At 41.4% G+C, this 22894-nt stretch overlaps 1 protein-coding gene across 3 annotated transcripts in view; it reads right to left on the bottom strand.

The window, feature by feature from the left end:
• The window catches only part of LOC102786798 (RAS guanyl-releasing protein 2-like), a 43870-nt gene extending 21226 nt beyond the window's left edge, over positions 1–22644 (bottom strand). The window contains exons 1-7 of one of the 3 annotated variants that reach the window (XM_087837744.1): positions 22224–22644; positions 7895–8028; positions 7650–7752; positions 7355–7411; positions 6962–7093; positions 6298–6448; positions 2926–3099 (exon numbers count right to left, since the gene is read on the bottom strand). In XM_087837744.1, coding sequence (XP_087693870.1) covers positions 2926–3099; positions 6298–6448; positions 6962–7093; positions 7355–7411; positions 7650–7752; positions 7895–7964 — 687 coding nt within the window. In that variant the 5' untranslated portion in view covers positions 7965–8028; positions 22224–22644. The remainder of the gene's footprint in view (positions 1–2925; positions 3100–6297; positions 6449–6961; positions 7094–7354; positions 7412–7649; positions 7753–7894; positions 8029–22223) is intronic. The other 2 variants (XM_087837743.1, XM_087837742.1) reach the window with 2 other exon arrangements.
• Between the last annotated feature and the right edge of the window lie 250 nt (positions 22645–22894).

Genomic DNA, 22894 nt, shown 5'->3' with positions numbered 1-22894 from the left:
TCCCAAAAATCTTTGGGATAATCAAGATGTTTTTCAGGTTTTTTTCTTTGGTTAGTTGGTTGATTTAGGGGAGGTTTAGATAAGTGAGAAATTGGCCTCTGTGTTCTTTTTGGTCTCGCTTTTTTCACGGCTCTGTACATTCAAGTGAGGAACTAGATTGTGTTAAGCTTTGCTGATGCATTGGACACATGTTTGCAAACTGGCTTCATTCACGGCACTGCCCCAGAGTCTGAATAGAAAGAAGTTGGTGTAAGGTGTTTCATGGGAAAGATAGTTACTTTGGTTTTAATCATTAACTGCATAGACAGCCATGCACAATCATCCTAAGAGGACCAAAAAAAAGGGAATTTAACACTAAGCATTGGCTTCATTAAAATGTCTGCACAGATCAGCTGAAGTTCTGTATTCATGAATTCATTCTACTTAATAGAGCCACAAATTAACCTTCACCAAACAGGGTTAGCTGTGCCGCTCATGTTACCATGGTTATCTGCTCTGGTTGAAACTGGGCCATCTTTGTATGTGAGGATGTTCTTAGGCACAGCGGTCCTTTGACAGTAAAATCAGAATCGAGCAGCAATTTCCAGGGATGAAAAATGAAGCAAACGGGAAATGTGAAACACTGCAGTTCCTATAATGGCCACTTGAAGCTGGCTCTAAAAGTCAGACTTTACAGAGCCTGGGACAGAGAACTGTTTTAACCTCTGCAAATCATTTCCCCATCATAATAACTGTAAGGAGGGTGAACAGCTTCTGTTAAGACTGACAGCTGGGCTTGTGGATACTTTGATTAACAGGTGTGTTAGCACTTGTAGTTGGAGATACTCAGTCTGTGCTGTGTTTCACCTCCTGTAATTCCACTAGCTCAACTTGACATCTGGGTGATGTCAGTTTTGATTAATCTAGCTTTATATACACACTAGTATTCTGAATGTGTATACATTTGAGCAAAGTAAGTATAATTGCATTATCTAACAGCCAGCAAAAATAAAATGAAGCCTAATGGCATAACTGAAGAACAAAGAGTTCTCTGGTGATGGCAGTGAGTCAGCAGTGTGGGGATCACCACCGTCATTACGGAGGATCTCATAACAAACGAGAATATCCACCTAGCAGCTGGAAGGCTGTTTCAATTGCAATTATTGCAATAATTTTTTATTAGTATCAATCCAAATTAAACCACTGACAAATAAAAGAGTTTAATTGGTGCACAGAACATCATGTGACCAGTTGAATGGGTCTAGTTATGCTAATGTTCTGCGTACTGCTTTTTGAGAAACAGAATGGCAGGCTGACTGGCCAATAGACACCGCTGTTCGATGGCGATCTTTGGATCGGGCTGCACAGAAAGAGCTCATTATCCACCTTCTGCACACCCGAACTTTAGTTGTTCATCCTGTCCTCACCTCTAAAGTATCTAGCTCAACCTTAAGTGTTCAGTTTGAAACACTTGGGAGAGCTCTGCTGGGCTTCCCCTGATAAGAACCCTGCAGAGGTGTTAGATTGCTGGCGTACCCCAACAGAGCACATTATGTGCGTCTAGCATGTGTTTTGCTGAAGATGAAATAAATGGAGAACGGGAGTAGACCTAAGCGACTCATAAAGATGAAAACAAACCCACACTAGACTTGCAGTAAGTAATGAGCATGCATTCACAGAGCACTGCAGGCTATTAAGATGAAAATTCTTTTTCTGCGCTTTCTATGGCTGACTGAAGCTTCCTCTTAACGGCTTAGATGACTGAGTTGTCGCGTAGAGGGAAAACTCAGCCCATCTGGCAGACCGAACCAAGCGATAACATCAAGCTGAACTGAAATCAATTACAGAGAAGCCCTGGGTGCCACTTAAAGACATGCGTCTGTAGTGAAAGGACGACAGTCTCCAGACATATGGTTGGAAAACCATACAGGGCAGCTAGCTGGCAGTCCACTACAAAACATCATAATAATATTAATGAGGCATCTATAGAAAAGCAATTTTAAAAAAAGAAATAATTGCAATAATTCTGTCAGTCAAGTGTATCTACAACTTTTTTGTGTGTCTGTTGTCTTTTTTGGCAAATGAAAAATGTTCAAAATACAAGTTTATGGAGGTGGTAAGAGAATCTGTAAGCATAACTGTACAAAGGTAAACAGAAAGAAAAATCAGTTGTCTGTAGCATATGTGCAAAATTAATATTTCATTTTTAAATATCACCATTACCATAAATATCAGATTTTCCTGAAACCCCCTAAACTCAAGGCATGACTGTAGGGCAACAGGTCAAGCTTTATGCTAAAAGCTCTGCTGCAATTTTTTCTACTCTGTGTGATGTAAATATGAGAGGATATTTGTAATATGGTCATGTTGGCTTCTGTGATGCTCTTTTTGCATCACAGAAGCCCACCCGCTGTTTCCAGGGGTCAGCCAGTCAGAAGTAAGCTGACTGAAGCTTGTTTCAGACGGTGGATGAAGTCATGGACTGCACCAAGACTCAGCGTGAGATAAGTAAGGATTATTTGATACTGTGAGTCACAGAGAACTACTCTGGTAAACTACAGGAACAAAAAAAAACATAGATAGCTAGAACTGAGCCCAAAGATCTCCTTTATTTTTAAAAGATGCAAAATTGGCAGCAGCATTATCTCACTGAGCAGGGATGCTAATGCTAATACCTCCAATGCCTTTTTTGAATTAATGTTCCCTTTTTCCACACAGTTGTGCTGCTAATGGGAAATCCTAGTATATTTTGCATTTGTTTGCAAGTCATAAGAGATCCTCGGTGACTTTTCCACTTCTCTCTGCTCCTCCTGGTTTTCACAGTTGCTTCTAAATCACCTTTCCTGCTTTTTTCTCTCAGCCCCCAACAATCACCCACTAAAACTCTCTATCCATGAACCCAGAACCGCCAAGCTTTCCCGATTGTAACAGACCCTGCAGACAGACCTGTGCCACTCGGATGAAATGGGAGATAACAGCAGCTCTCTGCGGGGCGGTGGGCTTGCTGAGCACCATAAGCTGGATCCATTGTGAGACGCTGTTAAAGAGCGTGATGAAGCGCTCTAAGATGGGGTTATCCACCGTGCAGCCATGCATCACAAAGCTGTGGTAGTCCTGAAACTAGAAGGAGAAGTAAAGCATTGAAAGCCTTTATCTATTTAAATTACAGTACATCATATTCACATCCCACAGCAATTCTGGATATTAGAAAATGCCTGACAACAAACATATATGCAAAGGCCTTTCTCTTGTTTTGTATATATTCCTCTTGATTGTAGACAGTCTCTTATGTCCATACAGTAAACCTGGATATAGGGCTGCTCAATTAATCGAATTTTAATCACGATTACGATCTGGGCTTTCAACGATCATTAGAAATGACTGAGCCGATTATTAGCCCCTCCCTCGTGCTTTACTCTCGCGCTGCTCCGTGTCACAAATCGAGCGCGCCTCTCTGCATTTCGAACACGTGTCAGAACAATCAAGAGGACCCGAGGGAAGCTCGGAAAGCTAAGCAGAAGTTATTTTGAGAGGAGAGTGACTGCTGTTGGTTGAAAAGAGAGGTAAAAAAAAACTTCAGTGGTGTGGAAACATTATGGGTTCGCGGAGTCAGACGTGGATCAAGTAGACATAGTGTGTAAACTTTGCTACAGTGTCACAGAGCAACACTGCAAAGTTCACTAAACATAGATGTTTACATTTTTCATTTATTTTTATATTGCAAACATTTGCACTGTAATCAGTATTTGCACACTATTTTATATTATTTTTTGACAATCTTTAAAGTCATTATTCAATACATTGTTATTGTCAAATAATCGAGATCTCAATTTCAGTGAAAATAATCGTGATTATCATTTTTGCCATAATCGAGCAGCCCTACCTGGATATGCAGTTGGTTAGCTTAGCTGAGCACAGAACTTTAAACAATGGAATAACAAGACTGGATACAAAATACTGTTCGGATGCCTGGGTCGTTGACCCAGGGTTTTTGAGGTTATTATATTATTTATCCTTTCTAGTCTTTGGTTTCTTTGAGTTCTGTCTTATGGTTTATGTCTCTGTCTTCTCTAGTTGCTCTGTCTCCCCTGTCAGCTGTATCCCCTTGTCAAGTTCAGGTCTCTGTGTAATCCTTAGTTGCTATATCCCTGTGTCCAGTCAATGTCTGTCTGCCCTGGTCCCATGTCTCTGTTCCCTCTGTTGCAGTGCCTGCATGTGAGTCTGTTGCTGTGTCCCAATTCAGGGTCTGCACGCTTGAAGTACGCATTTCAAGTGCGATTACGTCACCGCCACGCGACGACGGCTGTCCCAATTCAAAGTGCACTTCAAATGCATACTCCAAATGCGCCGTCGATTTCCCCAAATATCAAGCATGGTCCGGTGCACGCTTCGTGGTCCCATATATCCCACAATTCATAGCGCGGCGGTGGGTGTGGATAATTTTGCCGCAAAATACGGCAGAAGGGAGCGGCCGAAAAGTGAACTGTCAAAAGTAAGTACTGAATATGACGTCACTTATTCATGTGCGAATGTTTAATAATGAAGAACATTAAAACATTGCTGTTGGCTACATGGTGGCAAAGTTGTGTGACATTAGTGATGTTTGTACTTACAGCGTTAACTTGGTTTTAAAGCCATATATATAAATATATATAATCTCATAATAATCTCATAATAATCTGACAATACTATAATATTGGCCATATTATATTTACATTACCACAGTGAGATGATTTTAGTCTCATGAACAACATTAGCTAATTGTTATTTACTAACTACTCTTGAAAAAACTGTTCAGTACAGAAATGAAGCCCAACAATCATGTTTTACAGTCCCGTGGTCTCAGCCTCAGATACTCAACTAATCAAAGTGATGTCATGACAAAACATTTTTCTCCTTCATTTCTGTCAAACAAAGCTGTATGTAACGTTTCTCGCGGTTAGTATCATGGTTGCTAGGCAACCTGAACGAAGGGCTAGACCGTCCCATTTCACAAGCCTCTCACTTCCGCACTTCTCGTACTTATAGTACGCGCCGTACGTAGTACGCGTAGTGCGCGTACTTCAAGCGTGCAGACCCTAAATTGGGACACAGCGAGTGTCTTTAGTTCAGTCTGTGTTATGTTTTCTGTTTTACTTTGAAAGTCCGTGTCTCATGTATATGGTTTGGTTTTGCTTCCTTTGTCTCGTTAGGCCTGATTTGCCCCAGCTGTGTTTCCCTCCTGTTAGCCATTCCCTGATTGCTCCCCCTGTGTATTTAAGCCCTGTGTTTCTCTGTGTCTGTGTCGTGGTCTACCCTCATCTTGCTGTGTGTTCTGTCTGTCCATGTAAGTTTATTTTGGATACTCAGTTTTGTTACTTTTTTGAGTTTAGCAATTAAAGCTGTTTTGAGTTACTTTCTGTCTCTGGAGTCTGCACTTTGGGTCTACCATTGCTGCCTGCACACAGCGTAACCCGACAGATACAGACACAGTCTGAAATGAAAAGTACCGTAAGCCTGCATTATTTCTAATACTCAAAGCAGGCGGAGACTCATCTGTTTCCAAAAAGAAATATTATACAGTATAGACTCTGAGGACATAACCTCATTTCTTACCCGATTTATAACCTCAGCAGATCCTTTCCCGATTCATTTATGGTCTGATTTGTTAGTTTCAAGTGTCTAACAGAGCTGTCCAAGTCAAATTTGGATTAAAATTGCCACGAGACAGAAAATAATTAAGGTATTGACAACTTCCTATCACATGAGCATCTAATGCTGTATCAGTCCGATTAGCCCCACAAACACTGGATGACGCCATTACGTCTGTCTAATACAATCTATGGGAAACAGCAAGCCTGGTTTATGAAATTATATTATTATATTAACTGTCTGTAATCAGTCAAATGCAGACAAATAATATTGTGTAATTACAGCTGTACTCGTCGTTAGATCCTCATTAATTCGATTTTTTGTTTCCTTTTAGGCAAAACTCTATTTTAGCAGAGCCATGAAGACAAAGACAAAAGAAACGCCATTACCACTGTCCCTACTGTGCCACGAGCATCATCCCACTGGAATAAATTATCAACAAAAAAAAATCCTCAAGCGTTTAATTCTGCACAGACCCAGTCATTTCTTTTGCCTCCTGAAATAGCGCTCAAATTGAACACTATTTCCAGACACTAAATATAATTACTGCCCAGTTAAAGTTGATTTTAACAACTATTGCTTAGCAACTGCAGTGAGCCTTGAATCATGTAAACGCAGAGTTACTTGAGAATTTAAGAGCTGTAAACATCACAGTAAAAACAAAACCAGAGACATGGTCACACTGACCAGGATCTTGCAGAAGGATTTGTATTCCAGATAGGTCAGGTGTTCAGCCAGTTCACAGGAGTCGAGGTGATCAAACAGCAGGGACATTTTCCTCTTTTTGGACACAGATGGGACACGCTGGGTCACCTGCCGCTTCCATTTATACGACGGCCTGAGAGGGGAGAAATCGCACAGTTGTCTCTTTTAAGATCTTTTGGAACTGCACCATAAAAAACTACATAAGGATCACTTTTATAGCCGCTGCAAAAGTTAGAGCTGGCCTTTAAGGGCTGTTTGGGGGAAAAAAAGGAAAAACTACGATGAGAAAATGATGATAGTACATTGTGTCTACAATATAAAAAGCCCTGAGAAACCTCATATTTGTAGACTGAACTACAACTCTCCAACTATTGCTGTAGAAGTTATTTTTAGAAGACTATTCCCCTGCTTATTCTAAGATATTCCGGCATAGAAATCAAATCAGCTCCACAAATTCATTTCCTTGGAGCAATAAAAGAAAGCGGAGCCATATAGAAGTGGCATTTCTCAGAAAAGGACAGGTCACTGGCCCTGCATAGCACAGCTCAGCAATTTCAAATAACAGGCAATAAAGGGCTTGCTGACATAAACATCGGCAGATGGGGACACTCATTCAAACGCAGCATTCAGCGGCCTATTCACTCACACACTGTCCAAGTCAATGAGCTGACTCTGCCTCTCATTGCCCTCAGTGGTCAAGAGGTCTTTATAGTCTTTGATCTGGTCTGCCAGCTCCGGGTTCAGATTGAACTCTGCGGGAAACTCAGAAATCCAGTACCTGGAAGAAAGAATAAAGGGAGAGAGAGAGAGATGAACGTGATGGCATACACTGAAAGGACTGGGCTGTGGTCAACTCATAATTTAAAATAGCATTATAGTTTTGGTATTTGATGAAACAAAGCACCTAATTGGAGCACATGGCTACAAAGGAAAAACTAGAAAGGATAAATGGATAAATGGAAATGACACTTGGAAAGATCAAAGATCTCTTAGGAAAAGGCAACGAGACGAGCAGAAGTCAGAAAAGATGGTTTGTTACTTGAAGAGGTGGCATATTTTCGTTCGGCGCTCATCGGTGCAGCCATCCTCTTGAGATCTGATGCTGAAGTCAAGGTGCAACCGAGCTGCTCCTCGCAACACTACAACAACTTCTTCAAAAATCTCATTTAGACTTCACAGATTTAGAAGGGGAACAAAGTCTGGCACTATTTCCATTGCTCTGCGCATTATGTGTGAAAAAAGATATATTCATAGGCAGATTCTTAGAAAAACACTAAGCAAAAAAACACATAACATTTGTCACTGATGTAAGAACACTCAGAGGTGAAGGATACTTGAGCACGAGCTTCTTGGCCAGGTCAGCTGAAGGGATATACCAAGGGTGCATCATGAGGAACATGCGGACCAAGGATGCATCCTTCAAAGTGCCCTTCTCATCTATGAGGAAAAACAGGGAGTCACCTGTCATTAAGAAGATACCTCAGCATGTTCAATTTGTGCTTGTGTTTTTTATTCTACTGCCTCCCTTTACAAGCAGATGAATAATTCATATAAAAGAAATAATACTTAAATAACCAACCAAAGGCTTTGATGCAGGCTTCCACCAGCTCGTCCACAGTGGCAGACTGTTCCGATAATATGGACTCCATCGTAGCGGTCCTCTCAGTTTTCCCCCTCGTTTACCTCTCTGTGGTTTGAATCTGTTGGCTCTCACTGAACACAAAAGGAGATGAAAAGAGAGGGGAGTAATTATGAAGTAAACACAGGGGAAGCAAAACTTACTCTGGCTACTGCAGCACACTTAAAATAGCTGTGTGGTTAGTTCTTCTATATCCTGTTCAGCACTGCAGAGTGACATATTCATTGACTGTTTGCATTGCATCTAGGGTAAGGATGATGGCGTTGTCAGTAAGTTAGCTGGGACATGTGCCTGTCAGTGTCATCTGATATGATGGTTAAGTATGGCCAAAACACATTCATGGTGTCAAAGTGCAAAATCTGCAATGAACTCATTCTACTTATAGAAGCACTTTTTAAGTGACCCCGTTTTCGGGGTTAACAGTTTAAAGTTTTTGCAGTCTGTTAGCGTTGTGTGTAGGGCAGGGGTAGGCAACTCCAGGCCTCGAGTGCCGGTGTCCTGCAGGTTTTAGATCCCACCCTGGGTTAACACACCTGAATCAAATGATTAGTTCATTACCAGGCTTCTGGAGAACTTCAAGACATGTTGAGGAGTCATTTAGCCCTTTAAATCAGCTGTGATGGATCATGGACACATCTAAAACCTCCAGGACACCGGCACTCAAGGCCTGGAGTTGCCTGCCCCTGGTGTAGGGAAATGAGTTGGTGAATTAGGGCTTTAGTTTACAGGAAACAGTTGCACCAATCAGTCTTTACCAAGCCTGGTCCTCACAGCAAAGGCCAGACTTAGAAGGATCTTGATATCAGGACCAATCAAACATAAACCTAGTCTTAACTACACCTATAGTGCATTAGTGAATATGAATAATTAGAATATCAACATATCCTAATTAGCAATCCAAGCTGGCGGCACTGAATTTAAACAGAAGTAAAACTGCAAACTTTTAATCCGTACTGCCAATCCTGACTCCCTAAATAAGTCGTACACAGAAAACTGATCAGGTTCTATCCATGATTGTGTTTTTTAAATATCATGCTGTATTCATAGTGATACCTACATGGATCTACTTAGACAAACAATAAAATCCTGCTTTTCCTGCCTTTGTCTGGAACCCGCTAACTCCAGAAGGACATCACTTCCTAACAAAGGTTTCTGGAATGCAGTACTAGTCTTAGCTATTTATAGGAAGGCTCATGTGACTATCATTATTGTCTAACAGCAGGCACTGTGTTCCAAATTTGTCATATTTGGGGCAACAATGAAGGAATAAACAAAAAAAAGAAGGCAATTTTATACCAAGAAGCCAGGGATTATAGTCCGTTTGAAGTCCTCATGAGACATATACGCACACCTGAGCACAAAATACCTTCAGCTGAAGAGCATGAAGGCTACTTGTGTAGATTCTCACCCACAACAAGAACACAGACTTCTATTAGGGCCATAAGAATGCCAAGATATGAGCCACTGCTGCAATTGCTCCAGTGGTTGGTCATTTGGTTCTCATTGGCCAAGACAATTGCTGTGATTACTTCTATTAAGCACTACATAAAAGGCCTTCCAGATGAGTCCATAATTTTTTTGCAAAAGAAGCCACACTACTACCTTTGAAACTTGGGTTTGGGGTCAAAACTACATCTGAAATAATGATTTCTTGTAGTCTGTTCCAAACTATTTGATGAGTGAGTTTTTGGCCGTTCATCTTGCAAACTGCAAATTCACAATAGTAGATTTCTGCTGACCAACGTTATCTTTGACTACAGCCTCATAGAAAATCCTTTATATTTTGATACACTGGTGGCAAAATGCAGAAACAATAGGTATTTGGACCCATGTGTGTAGTTTGTGATCATTTTTAACAAAGATCTGATCAAAGCATGCAATCAAAGAATAAGAAAGCGAAAACAGACAGAGCAGCTGTTTTATTGTCATACAACACAAACACGCATGTCGATATTCAATTTCAGGTTTGAGGGCCATTCTTTCTTCACTCAGAGTTCGTCAGAGTTGGCAGATTAGGATTGTACATAAATGTACACTCACTGTATTCTTTTTTGCAAAGATTCACTTAAATCATCTTTCTTCCCCATTCTGATGCTCATTTTCAACTTCAGCAGGTCATCTTGACCAAGCTGGCTCATTAGATAGTCATGTTAACAAGCAGTTAAACATGTTTACCCAAGGATACAGTCCACTGCAGCGAGTAATCAAATGACTATTTACACCGTTAGTAGTTAGTAGCAGTTAGTTGACCGTGGCTCAGGGGGTTGGGAAGCGCATCTGTAACCGGAAGGTCGCCGGTTTGATCCCTGGGCTCTCTGTCCTGGTCGTTGTGTCCTTGGGCAAGACACTTTACCCTACTGATGGGCCAATGGTGCGATATTAAGGCAGCCTCGCTTCTGTCAGTCTGCCCCAGGGCAGCTGTGGCTACAACTGTAGCTTGCCTCCACCAGTGTGTGAATGAATAGTGGTATTGTAAAGCGCTTTGGGTGCCTTGAAAAGCGCTGTATAAATCCAATCCATTATTATTATCATTAGTAGATGACCAGATCTACTTCCTAAACTACAGACGCCCAATTTTTACACGATTGGTTATAAAATATGACCCTTTTTAAATTGTTTTGCCCAAAAGTTTACATAAATATTTGCGTTACATCTTAACCAGCTGAACAAATTACTGCTTCGATAATAAATTGTTTTCAGACTGCGACAATGCTAGTTTTGTATCAGTAAAGAATCAGATCTATAATCCTGGCTGACGGTTTCGTCAAACTAAAACCAGTTTTTACATTTACACACCAATTCTATGCTTTATAACTGCACTTTGGAGCCAAGCATAATAAACAGTTTTCACCGATGTGTGTGGCTTTTCTATCAGACAGATACTAAGCCACAAGCCCAATCGGCAGGAAACCACTATTTATCTTTTCCTGACATGCTGTAATGCTGTCTGCAGCAGGCCATAAAAAGGTTTGATGAATATTTACGACACAATAGCAAATATTTCGACATGCGTTTTATTCTATCACATATTCATAGGAAACAAGCTAAAAATTTGCATCTGTGCTTTTCTTGATTTGGTAAGGTCTGGCTCCAAGTAACCATGGCAACAACAACTTAATGACCAGTTACTTTTTAGCGACATATACACACACCTTAGCACAAAATACCTTCAGTAGAAGAACAGAAAAACTATTTTCGAGTAATCCCATATTCTTTACTTGTGTCTCGATCAGCAAAATATACCATCTTCCAAGTTATGACATGATTAATTGGTCAAATGTATCCATTCATTAAAAAAACTAGTAATTTTGATTCATTTTTATATAGCCCCAGATCAAAACATTGACGGTCCAGTGCAGTGAAAAAAAGATTTGCCTTCCCTCCTGATTTCTTACTTTATTTCATATTTGTCACACTGAAATGTTTCAGCTCATGAAAGATAATTGTAGTATTAAATAAAGATAACCCAAGTTAATATAAAATGCAGGCAGACAAAAGGCTCCAAACCTACCTGGCCCTGTGTGAAAAAGCAGTTGCCCCCTGAGCCTGGTTGCACCACCCTTGGCATCAAGAACGCCAATCAAGCTTTTGCGATAACTGGCGAGGAGTCCTTCACATCACTGTGGAGCAATTTTGCCCCACTTTTCTTTGCAGAATTGCTTTCATTCACCCTCATTGAAGAGTTTTCAAGCATCAACAGCTTGTTTAAGGTCATTCTTTGACAGTCAGATTTTGACCAGGTCTCTCTGAAATCTCTGTTTTGTTTTTTGGGAATTCTTTGAGGCTTTCGGAGCTGGACTTGCAGATGTGTTTCGGATCATTGTCCAGCTGCATAATCCAAGTGGGCCTGAACCTCCAGGCGCAAACTGATGACAGTCTCCTGCAGGATTTTCTGGCAGCAAAATTCATGATTCCTTCAATTACAGCAAGGTAATTGAAGGAATCATGAATGCTGCTTCGTGACCTTCCAGGACCTTCCAGGTCACGAAGCAGGAGACTGACGATCACACTTCTACCGTGTCTGACTGTTGGTGGGATCTTCTTTTTATGAAATGCTGTGTTATTTTTATGTCAGATGGTTCTTCCCCAGTCTCTTTCTTATTACTGAATCATGAACACTGTTTAACTGAAACAAGTGAGGCCTGCAGTTCTTTTGAATGGTAAATGGTAAATGGCCTGTATTTATATAGCGCTTTTACTAGTCCCTAAGGACCCCAAAGCGCTTTACACAACCAGTCATCCACCCATTCACACACACATTCACACACTGGTGATGGCAAGCTACAATGTAGCCCCCCTGGGGTGCACTGACAGAGGCAAGGCTGCCGGACACTGGCGCCACCGGGCCCTCTGACCACCACCAGTAGGCAACGGGTGAAGTGTCTCGCCCAAGGACACAACGACCGAGACTGTCCAAGCCGGGGCTCGAACCGGCAACCTTCCAATTACAACGCGAACTCCCAACTCTTGAGCCACAATCGCCAATTTTAGTTGTTCTGGGTTCTGAAGTAATTTTGGGCTGGTTCATCAGCGCTCCAAGGGTTCTCCATGATCTGATATCTCTTAGCCTATTTTACTGTGTCAGACTCAATTCAATTGAAATTATTTCTAAACTAAAAAAGGGTGTGGCTGTAATCAGGCCTGGGTGAGGCTAGTCAAACTAATTTCATGATAAATATTTTTTATTACATAGATAGATAGATTTGAATAGCTTTTTTTTCCTGACTGAATGAAATTATTATTTTAAAAATATTTGATATTTACTCTGGTTGACTTTGTCTAATAGAAAAGTTTGTTTGTGGTCTGTAACATGTAGGTGTGAACATTTTTTACACTATAAGTGTAAAAGTGACACTAAGGTTAAGCTCAAGTAACAAAGTTAGGTAACAAAATCCCCAACAACACACTGAGCACTGCTGTAACTTTATTTTAATGTGGTGGCTCTGTGAGTGTGAGAAGGGTGTGATGTGTATGTGTACGTATCCATTGTGCCTGACACAATGAAGCCCTTCACTGCACTGTCTCTGCCGCAACGCGGTGGGTGGACACACTCAATTACAGGCTTCACAAGCTGTCTCAGCCACGTTCTGCAGGGATGGTGGAGGAAGCAAACGTAGAGAAAGAGTTAGAAGTATAATCCTCAACCGCAATTTAAATCATCACATTGTTAGGGCGATCAGCCACAGCGCTGATCAGTAGGCAAGATTAAACTGCTGAAACGATATGGTCAGATTACGGGAAGATAAATGGCGAACAACTAAAAAGGCTTTTGTGTTGCTGTAAATAGATATGAAAGTTTCAAGGTGGGTTGCTAAAGTCACCACAGGAAGTAAAGCAGTGTTGCATGTGAGTATTAAAACCTCAGCAAACAAACACCAAGACCTGTGATGCCTAGCTCAGAAAAAGGAGCCTACACTCCATCAGTATTGGCTCTGTGCACTGGCAATTACGTCTGCTCGCATGTCATGAATATAATGAGAATGAAAATTGCCTTGAAGTCAATTGTTTCCTCGCTGCAGTAGATAAGCCTGAGGATCATCTAGGTTTGAGCTGAGATGGCCTTGCCTGTGAAAAAATGTGCTCTTCTGTTTCACTTCTGCATTTTCAGTGTTTATTACAAAAGTGTCCATCTCAAAACTGAATGAGGACCTAAAACCACTTTCTCCTTCTGTGTGGGGCCCATCTCTCAGCGGCTAAACAAAAAAAAGAAAGAGAGAAGCAGAGGTGTTTTAAAGTGTCGCCAACGCTTTAGCAGAGTCTAGTCTGGCACTACTGAACACACTGTGCCCATCTTGATGATGATGGTATCTTCCCAATTAAAGTGAAAACATCATTCATCATCCTGCTGACAGGAACGCTTTGCCATTACCCAGAGAACAATTTTCTCTAAGCTTTTATATGAATTAAGACTGATTTATCGTAAACAGGATCCCTCCTCCCTTCTTTTCTAGACATTCTTTAAGTGTTTTTCCAACAGCGTCTTTCTAATACAGTCCCGATATCTGCAAAGCGGCGAATTGATTGTAAAGAAGCACACACTGCGAGAGCTTTAGTGTCATCCTTGGTTGCCTGGTGACGAGGACCCGGGGCCATCGATCAGGCAGATTAAGGGGTGGATGGGGCTCAGCGGGGATAAAGGGAAGTTGACGGGTGCCTGGTCAATCCTGGCCATGCAGAATCTGCTGTGTGCTGCTGGTTTACTGGGCAGTGAAAAAGGTCACATCCTCCGGCTAGACGCAGTCAGACCCCCTTCAGACTTCTGCCTCTCTCGTTTTCAATATCACGGTCACAGAATAACAGGCGAGCTGCTTTTCAGCTAATTCTCAACTTTACACCAATGCTTTTGAAGTTCGACCCATAACAGTGAATTCACGCTGACATATTATTGTTGCTACTGTTTAATAATTGATGGCTCCTGTTGGACACATTTAAAAACACCTGAAAATACATATAGTTAAAATAATGAGGTTAACATAACTAAATAGTAGTTTAGGATGTCTGTGAAAACTGATATTCCAAATATGACCGCGTCTGTTCTGCTGCTCAAATGCAGAGTTTATGACCTGACTCAAACTCTCAACCCTTTAAAGCCGGTGGAGCGGGCATGCTCCGTTTTGCGTAACTATTTTTAAATCCCGGTAGCACTGCAATAAGCTAGCGCAATAAATTTTTTTGCATATGAAAGCGGAGGAGTTGTACTTACATCTTATGCCATCAGCTTGTCCTAGGTCAAGGTTTCCTTCCACATATAGCTTTGCAAAAACTGCATTAAAAAGCGCTTGCAGCAACAAAAACATAATATTCCAGAACGCTTTTGCCGATCCGATCAGCTGTTCGTAACACTTCCTATGTTTGACAGCGCAAACCCGCCCGAAACCGGAAGTGACACCATTTTCGCAGAAATGTAGTTTTTTACCTTCAGGGCCTATACAAGCATATACTGGTGTTTTTAAAGGTTATGTTTGACTTTATGACTGTCTGTGTCGTTCTGGGATGCTTAGGACTCAAATTACACTGCTGGAAATAGTTTATTTTGATGCATATGCTGTTTTTTTGCAAAATTGCATTATAATATTTATTTTCGTTTTTTCTGCAGTATATAAAAATTGGTGTATTTAAAAAATAGAACTATGAAGACACTCAAAATAAATTTCCTATGGTGGGAAACTATTTTGTGCAACTTTTTTGTATTTACAGTTTTGAGGGATAAGCCTCTTAAATTTCTCTAACTAGAAATATATGTTAAAAAAACAAAAACGATTTTGAATTTTTTTGTAGTTTATTGTGCTTTTTTTGCAATTTATGTAATTACTATGCACTTAATGCATACATATTATTAAAAGTTGGGCTATAACAGTTGTATTGATGTATAGCAACTTGAAATGCTCCCATAAATGGCACTACAGCATGTAAAAATATAATATAAGCTCTGGCGGACTTGGTTCTATGGTAGGTCTTAAAGGGTTAAAGCAGCAGAACTCTAAAAAAGAGCTTATGCTAAACGCACACATTTTTTTCCAGCTATAGACATTAGAAGAAAACCGAGAGCTTAAATCTTTATTGACTTTCCCATCTTAAAGTACTGACTGATGATAAGGTATTGACAAACAGGCAATAATCATGTCCATCGTCTTATCGACATTCCCATAATGGACTCAATTCCATGCTGATAAATGCTACATGCTAATTCACAATCATTGATTTAGTTCTATCCTCTCTCCTTGGCGTTTGGGAAAAAGAGTTTTTTGTGGATAACAGTTATAAGAAAAGAGATACAATTTTAATAGAATTTAAAACAAACAATTTTAACAAATTGTCAATGCCATAGCAAGACTGATTGGACACGTTTTTCAAGTACATTTGGATGGATTACTACCAAATTATACATTTTGGGCCTCATATTTTGTGTGCTTACAACTCTTGTCACAACTTTCTTTAAGCAGACACACAAAGATGACCTCGGCTCTATGTTGTGTTTGGTGTGAAGCTTCAGATATAAGCATGTGACATACTGAACAACATGGCAGACACATTATTAATTAATGGAGCACATTGTCATGCTGATGCTGCTTATAGCTGTCAGTCTTGTATAAACCTCAGTATATGAAATAAATAAGTTAAGTATTCTTCTACTAAAACTTTAGCAATTATATAAGAGCTCTGAATTTGAGGCTACCGTGTAATAATTGTATATTGATGTTTCTTACTATTGTGTGGAAGAAATGCAAAAACAACAATAAAACATAGTTTGATAGTCTGGTCACAGCTACCGTGTTTTAAAGAAGAAAAAAAAGAGGCCAGATTTCCTATAAAACCTTTGATTATTGTCACCCGCGGGGGCTTTTCCTCCTATCCGCCTCCTTTTTACTTTTGCTGTTCCATTTTCCATTTTTGTGAACCACTTACTGGTGGGTAATGATGCTAAGACAGTTTTCCTTTCATCATATGTTACAGCTAGAAACTGTAATAGCATTACGTTTAGATTTCCACTAACAAATTTGGCCATGTAAAATGTAATATAACACCAGGCGCAGGCAGACAACCTTTTCTAATGATATTAGCTTTAAAAAAAAATGTATATGATATTAAATCATATCTTCCTGTCTTTGACAGACTGTAATACGCGTACAAAAAACACTTCTTCATACACACCACCCTTGTTTATTCCCCTACATCCCCCAGTTGTAGTAAGGGTGTTGCATGATGGGACAGATATAGTTCTTCAGAGTAGCTGGTGGCAGGCTTCTATTTAGAGACCGTAGGGTACTGAGAGCAGGAAGGGAAACATTTCCCTTTCCCTGGACACGCAGAATGCCACATCAGTGGGGGGGCACCGGCTGCAAACTGAGATTAGCAGCTACAGTTGCTCCTTAGGGAGGGAAGGGGTTGAAGCAGAGGGAGGAGAGGAGGGATGTTTGAATGGGTGATAAAGAGAGAGACTGGGAGGCAGGAAGAGTGTGCTTCAGCTCAGTAAAACACAAAAAGATACTGTTGGCCGAAGGAGGAAAGAGATTAAGTATAGAGGGTTAGTACTGACAGAAGACACAATGAGATATATGAAATTAAAGTGCAACTGGGGAATTTCTATAGGCACATGGAAGCACTCATGCTAATGCTTCTCGAAAGATTGAGAAAAGCAGCACTTCTTCGTAATCTTGAAATAACAGAGAGGGGAAAAGGAGAAAAATATGTAAATGTCCTCCTGCTGGGAGACAACAGCTACCCACGTGGGATGTTGTGTTGTGTCCTTTAACAAATAAAGTCACGCATCTAAGATGCTCCACATCTGGCTCAAATTAATATCTTATATCTCTCATTTCTGACTTCAAATGAAAAACGTAACGCAGGAGACAGAGAGGGCATCGTGGCTGATTTCATGTGTTATAATGTATGCCTCCTGCCACCACCCCCCCCCAAATGCGACAATGCATCATTGTGTCAGATTGTTTTCACTGCTTTGTGTTCAAGCTTCCTGCTCAAATATGGGTCCTTTACCAGATGTGAAAGTTTGCTTCACAACAAATACCGGAAGGGTGTGCTGCTATGTGTATGTGAGATGTGGCAACTTCTTCTGTTTGTCCACACTTTTCTCTTTTTTTGCTACCTTATTACAAACACACTTGTACAGAGCGGGCTTGAGTAAGTGCTATGAATAATTTTTTTCACACATATTTCCTCTATATGCTAGAGTTTTTCCTCACTCTGTCATTTATCTCTCTGACACACAAAACTTCCTCTTCAAACCTCACTGCGTGATGAGTAAAAGATGAGGCCACATGGCGTATTGTGTTAAAGGCCTAATGTGATACATCATTTTATGGAATTCTGCATTTGGGTTTGATTCCTGCCAGCTGTCTATTAACTCCAGAGCATGCCTCGGTCAGGGTTCGTGTTCTAGTGTTCTGCTGAAGTCAGGGATATCACTTCCTGTTGTTGCAAAGTGTTCCATCTCCAACGGGCAAATTTTAAATTAAAAGGGAAATACATTCATTCATATATTTGCCAAGAGGAATTTACTCTATTTGCATGTCTCCACAGTTAATATGAGGATATTGCTACCTATAGTTAGCTTACAAGGGTTTAACTTAGCAGATTTTATGACCTTGAATGCAGCAAGGCTAGCCTTTTTTTCCTGATCAGAGAAGTTCTGAGTCTTCTAAACAGAGCGAAACTGGCACATTTGCACTTTTGTCAGACTTTTATGTAAGAAAAACTTTATGTGAAGCAGCCTCAAGAAACTACTTAGCTTAGCATAAAGAATAAAATAAAACAAAGAGCTATCTTAACAGACGAGTTAGTTGTGTGATTGTGTTTTCCCTTTGTGCAACACATAATGATGTAATCCCCTGTTTGCCAGGCAATACTGTCCATCTTTACTCAAGGCTATGTAGCTGCAAGCTGTTACATACTATATTTACCTTCTAGAGCAGAAAAATAAGTTTTTGGTTAAGGCTTTCTGTATTTTTTACACGAGGTTAAAGTTAAACCCCAGATTAAAAGATGTAAAACATGGGTGTAGTCACAATGATAACTCCCTCTGGTTAGTGCATAAAAGCCTCAACCTGGGTGTTGTTGTTGTCACTATCTTTTCAGTGAAAGTCATTAGCCAATAAGCACATCCTGGATAACCATGCTTTCTCGTTCTAATAGTAACCTTAATTTGCAATATTAACTTGTGAACTTTGACCTGGAAGTAGTGACTGAGTCTATTGGGACAAAGTCACTGGACAAGGTTAGTTTTGCATAGACTTTTAGAGAGCCGGAAGTCTTGTTGCCCAAAATCTAAGAAGCTTTCCTTCATAAATCCTGTCTAACACAAAGCCTTGAATGTAAACGTTGACCAACAGTCAGTAGTAACGTGCTATACTCAAGCAAGAAATCATCCGAACAAAAGAAAACGGAAAAGTATTTTTTAAGCCGATTCACCTTCACAATATAAATCTCAGCTACTTATATTGCCCAAAAGTGCTGTTTTCCACCCCTGACTCAGAAACAAGGAGGCACAGCTGTGCAGCTGCTGTAAAAACTACTTGTGGTTAGGGCCACATACCAAGTGATGCTGCATGTTTTAATTCTCACAAACTCCGATCTTCGAAGAAATGCCTGCGGTTTGCAGAATGAGGCACAAACTGCAGTTCTGGAGGCCAATTTGTTCTGTTCGCAGTGTTTATCTGCTTCATTTCCTCCTGCCTGTCAGAGATGTGCTCACTGAGCTGCACAGTGGTTTTATACAACAGTCATTTTGAACTAGTTGTGAATGCTGGGAGTTTCACATTCAAACAGCCACCCTCCTTTTTACCCCCGCAGGCTTTTTAACAGCCCTGGCTAGTTCCTGTTTATGTATTCCTCCCTAAAACAGCACACATCCATGAGCACACCACAAAGCCCTCAATTTCCTGTAGTCATAACACACCAAATATTATGCACATTCGGATAAAAAGCTTGACAGATTACAGACTGTAAACAGAATGAGTGGGAAAAACAAAAGTAGAGACTACTTGATAGCAGATGTGGGATAACAGGCACTTTCGATCGCGTTTCTGAAACTGAGGCACGCCTAACACCTGTTCAGCGCAGAGCGACCCCATTCAGCCCAAACTTTGAATAATGGTGATATTGTAACCACCTGCTAACTTCTCTAGTAATCAGCTTTGGATTTGCCCACAAATGCCTTTCACCCTATCTGACTGAATTCAAAGCCTCAGCTTGATTTATAGCTCTTCAGGTCTGACACTTTCCCACCCCCGCTACCTTCCCCTCCTACAGAATGTCTCCCTCTCCTCTGCTGCCGCCTCTCTTTCCTGTGTTCCTGCCATACCTTTTTACAGAGTACGTGGCCTTTGCTGCAAGCTGAAGAGTTGAGTAAGAAGCAGAGGAATCCAAACATCCCAGATGACCGCTTAATTATTTGCAGACCATTTGCAAAACAGTTTGTGAAGCCTGATACATAATTAGAAGTAACCCTGTTCACATCTATTCACAATTAGACCCTTAGTTGTCACAATTTTGGGATTGCTGTTCTTCTGCCAAGTTAGTAGGAGTCGTACCAAGTCTGATTTCAGCTCTGCCTACGCCGCGTGCCTTTAAATTCTCCTTTCAGGTGTTTAAATCAGTTAAAAGCATCACCGAACAAACAGCGCAAAGAAAGACTTCAACGTTCAGGCGGCCTCCGTGGTGGTAATCAAGGAGGATTAAATTGGATTAGCTAATAAAAAGCAAAGTGGAGAAGGTAGAGGACAGACAGAGCACAGGACCATCCATCCCGGTGATGGCAAATATCCAGTGCACATATCTGAGCTGCTGCTCATTGTCTGCTCTCTGTAATTATTTTCTTCTCAGCTTGATTTTCCTCCATCCCCCCCCCCCCCCCCCCTTCTGTTTTAGTTCTTGCCTTCCTCAACTCACCATCCCTTCCTCCCTAATTTGTTGCTGTCGGTCCTTTGGCATAAAGCAGCAAAGCTTTTTACAATACAACCAATTATAGCTGGCTTTCCTGATAAGTGCACCAGCACTGCAGGTTGAGGTGGAGGGAGGCAGCTGGAAGTGATGCTGAATATCAAGGGTGTCTGCTCCGCAGGCCAGAAGTAATTGCACTGCAGCAGCAGAGGAGAAAACGAAAGAACAGAGATGCATGCAGAGATTTCCTACTTTAATCTCTTCCACTCAGTTTTTTCTAAAATCGTTTTTTTTTGGAGGCACTTTAATCCTTGAAATCCCGTCTTTTTAAAGCGCTCTACCTTTCAAGTCAAGCGCCACTTCAGCGTTTGTGTACATGAGATCACAGAGGCCATGGGTGACTTTGAGGCGACTGATGATCAAATGAGCCAGCACGTGACAAAATGGACTTTCATTTTTTTTATTTTTTATTATTGATTTGTTGGTCGCTGACAGAAGTGTGTAAGTGGGAGCCGCACGCGTGATGGTTGATGCATGTCTGCCTCATTTGCATTATCTGAAACAGCTGCTAATCTGGATGAGCAAGTGCACAAAAGCAGGCTTGTCCAATATTCAAAATAGCAGCGGGAGCTACATCAGCAACGTGTAGCTCCAGCCAAATGAGCTACACACTGAAAACGCTGAAGTGACTTCTCTGTTTTAGCCTCTCGCATGCAGCAAAAAAAAACATCAGTAGGGATTCCAGCTTACAAGTGAAATCCCACGGCTCTGACACCACGGCTCGCGGTGGATAAAGCTGGGGTGAACTTGGCGAAGACGCTGCAGTGTGAGTAAGCGTCCACACACTCCGAGATGCCTCCTAATCCCTGCTGCTCTGCACGCATTGGCACGAAATCACCTTTAAATTACATTTAAGACAGCTGCAGTCTGCATAAGAAAACAAGCAATGAAGAGGTTGACTGAAGGCTGAGCCAGCTACACCTGACCTGTCACTCGCTTGACTCACCACTCGGGCCTGCTGAATCACAATCAGCTGGGATGTGGCCTACAGTGTTGCGTTACAGTCGAGGTAAATTCCTTTCAATTCAGGTATTATTACATCTGTTGGTTTAGTAGCAGAGCAGCCAGTAATCCTGAGACTCAGTGCATGTGCAATATAAAGCACACCTCACTGTGCTGTCAGCTCTGAAAGATGCATAAGGTTTAAAGAGAAGAACTCAGCTGGAGCTTTGGCATCTTGAGCTGTAACTGTGCGTGCCAGCAGACCTCTGTTAACCATCATTCTCATGCCAGCTGAAGCAGGACAAAGATTTTAGATTTTAGAAATAGGCATCCCTCTACCCCCACCCCAGCCACCGCCAGTGTAGCTGCAGCTCTAAGCATCTCAGCTTTATATTGTGGTTATAGTGAGCCTATTAATAGCCACAAAGATAATGCATTTCTTCATTCATTCTTACACAAAGCCGCCAACGCTTGTTGTTTGCAAGCTAGATATACACAAACACACAAGCACACAGTCAGTCACACACTGGGCCCTGTGAATAGCACCATCACTGTCTGAACACTGTTCAACAGGTAGACGTATCTGCAGCTGCAAGTCTGAGCCCAGCAGCATTAAGTTCACCTCCTTTTTTTCCCACAATGGCATGTCCATGCGCGATTTCACTGTTGCAAAAGAAGTAACACTTGCACTCATGCGTTAGTCAGCTTATCGAGGTTGTGAAAGGTTTGCAACAGAACCAGAAAAGGACGTGTAACGTTTCAGCAGATTTCTTCAAGAAATAGGTGCCATAGTTGAGCTCCACCTTGCAGAATAAAAAGGAAAAAAAGTGGCACCAGTGTTGTATTAACAAGTAAATAGGAGATGTCTTACCTTTAGAGTTTGAAGCGTCCCATGCTCTGAGAGGAGAGGCTGGAGTGACAACAGTTGTGGAGTGAGCTCTGGTATGGGAAGCGTTACATCACCGTAACACTGTCGAACTCACAAAGTCTGTTCGGCGACCGAGTGTTGGAGTCGGCAAAGATGGGAGCCCGCAAGAAGTCATCAGATGATAAACAACTGGGGTCCGACTTCGGGGGGTTAATGCTGCTGCTGTGAACGGGCCATGCGGCTGTCTCCAAGTTCTCTACTGGCGCACTCGGAAGCACGTTGTGGATGTGATGCGTGTTGGTGCAGCGGAGGCAGCCGAGCTCAGTTATCTGCTCGCAGCTGGAACGCGTGCCAGCCTTCTGGTGTTCCAGCTGTGCAGCTCACAAACACTGCAGAGCCACAGTCCCGCCTATTGGTAGTATGACTGCAACACCGCCACAACCTGTCCACGGGGCTTTTCGTCGTCTGATCGCTTTTCTGAGAGATCGAGGCGTCCTATCAGCCGGGATCACATATTTATTAAATGTGGACGTGTGTTACCTGAAAAAAAACTCATGAAAATGTAAATGTTTTGGTGAGTGAGTGCTGTTTAGCAGATGATATATGATGTAGTTGTTTTTTTGGGGGTTTTTTGCATTTTGGTTTATGCGTCGAAAGGTCAAAAGTCCTCCCAA

This window comes from Neolamprologus brichardi, chromosome 3 (genome assembly GCF_056152115.1).
Source record: "Neolamprologus brichardi isolate AB-2024 chromosome 3, ASM5615211v1, whole genome shotgun sequence".
Lineage (NCBI taxonomy): Eukaryota > Metazoa > Chordata > Actinopteri > Cichliformes > Cichlidae > Neolamprologus > Neolamprologus brichardi.
This window is presented reverse-complemented; position numbering and strand designations above follow the sequence as displayed.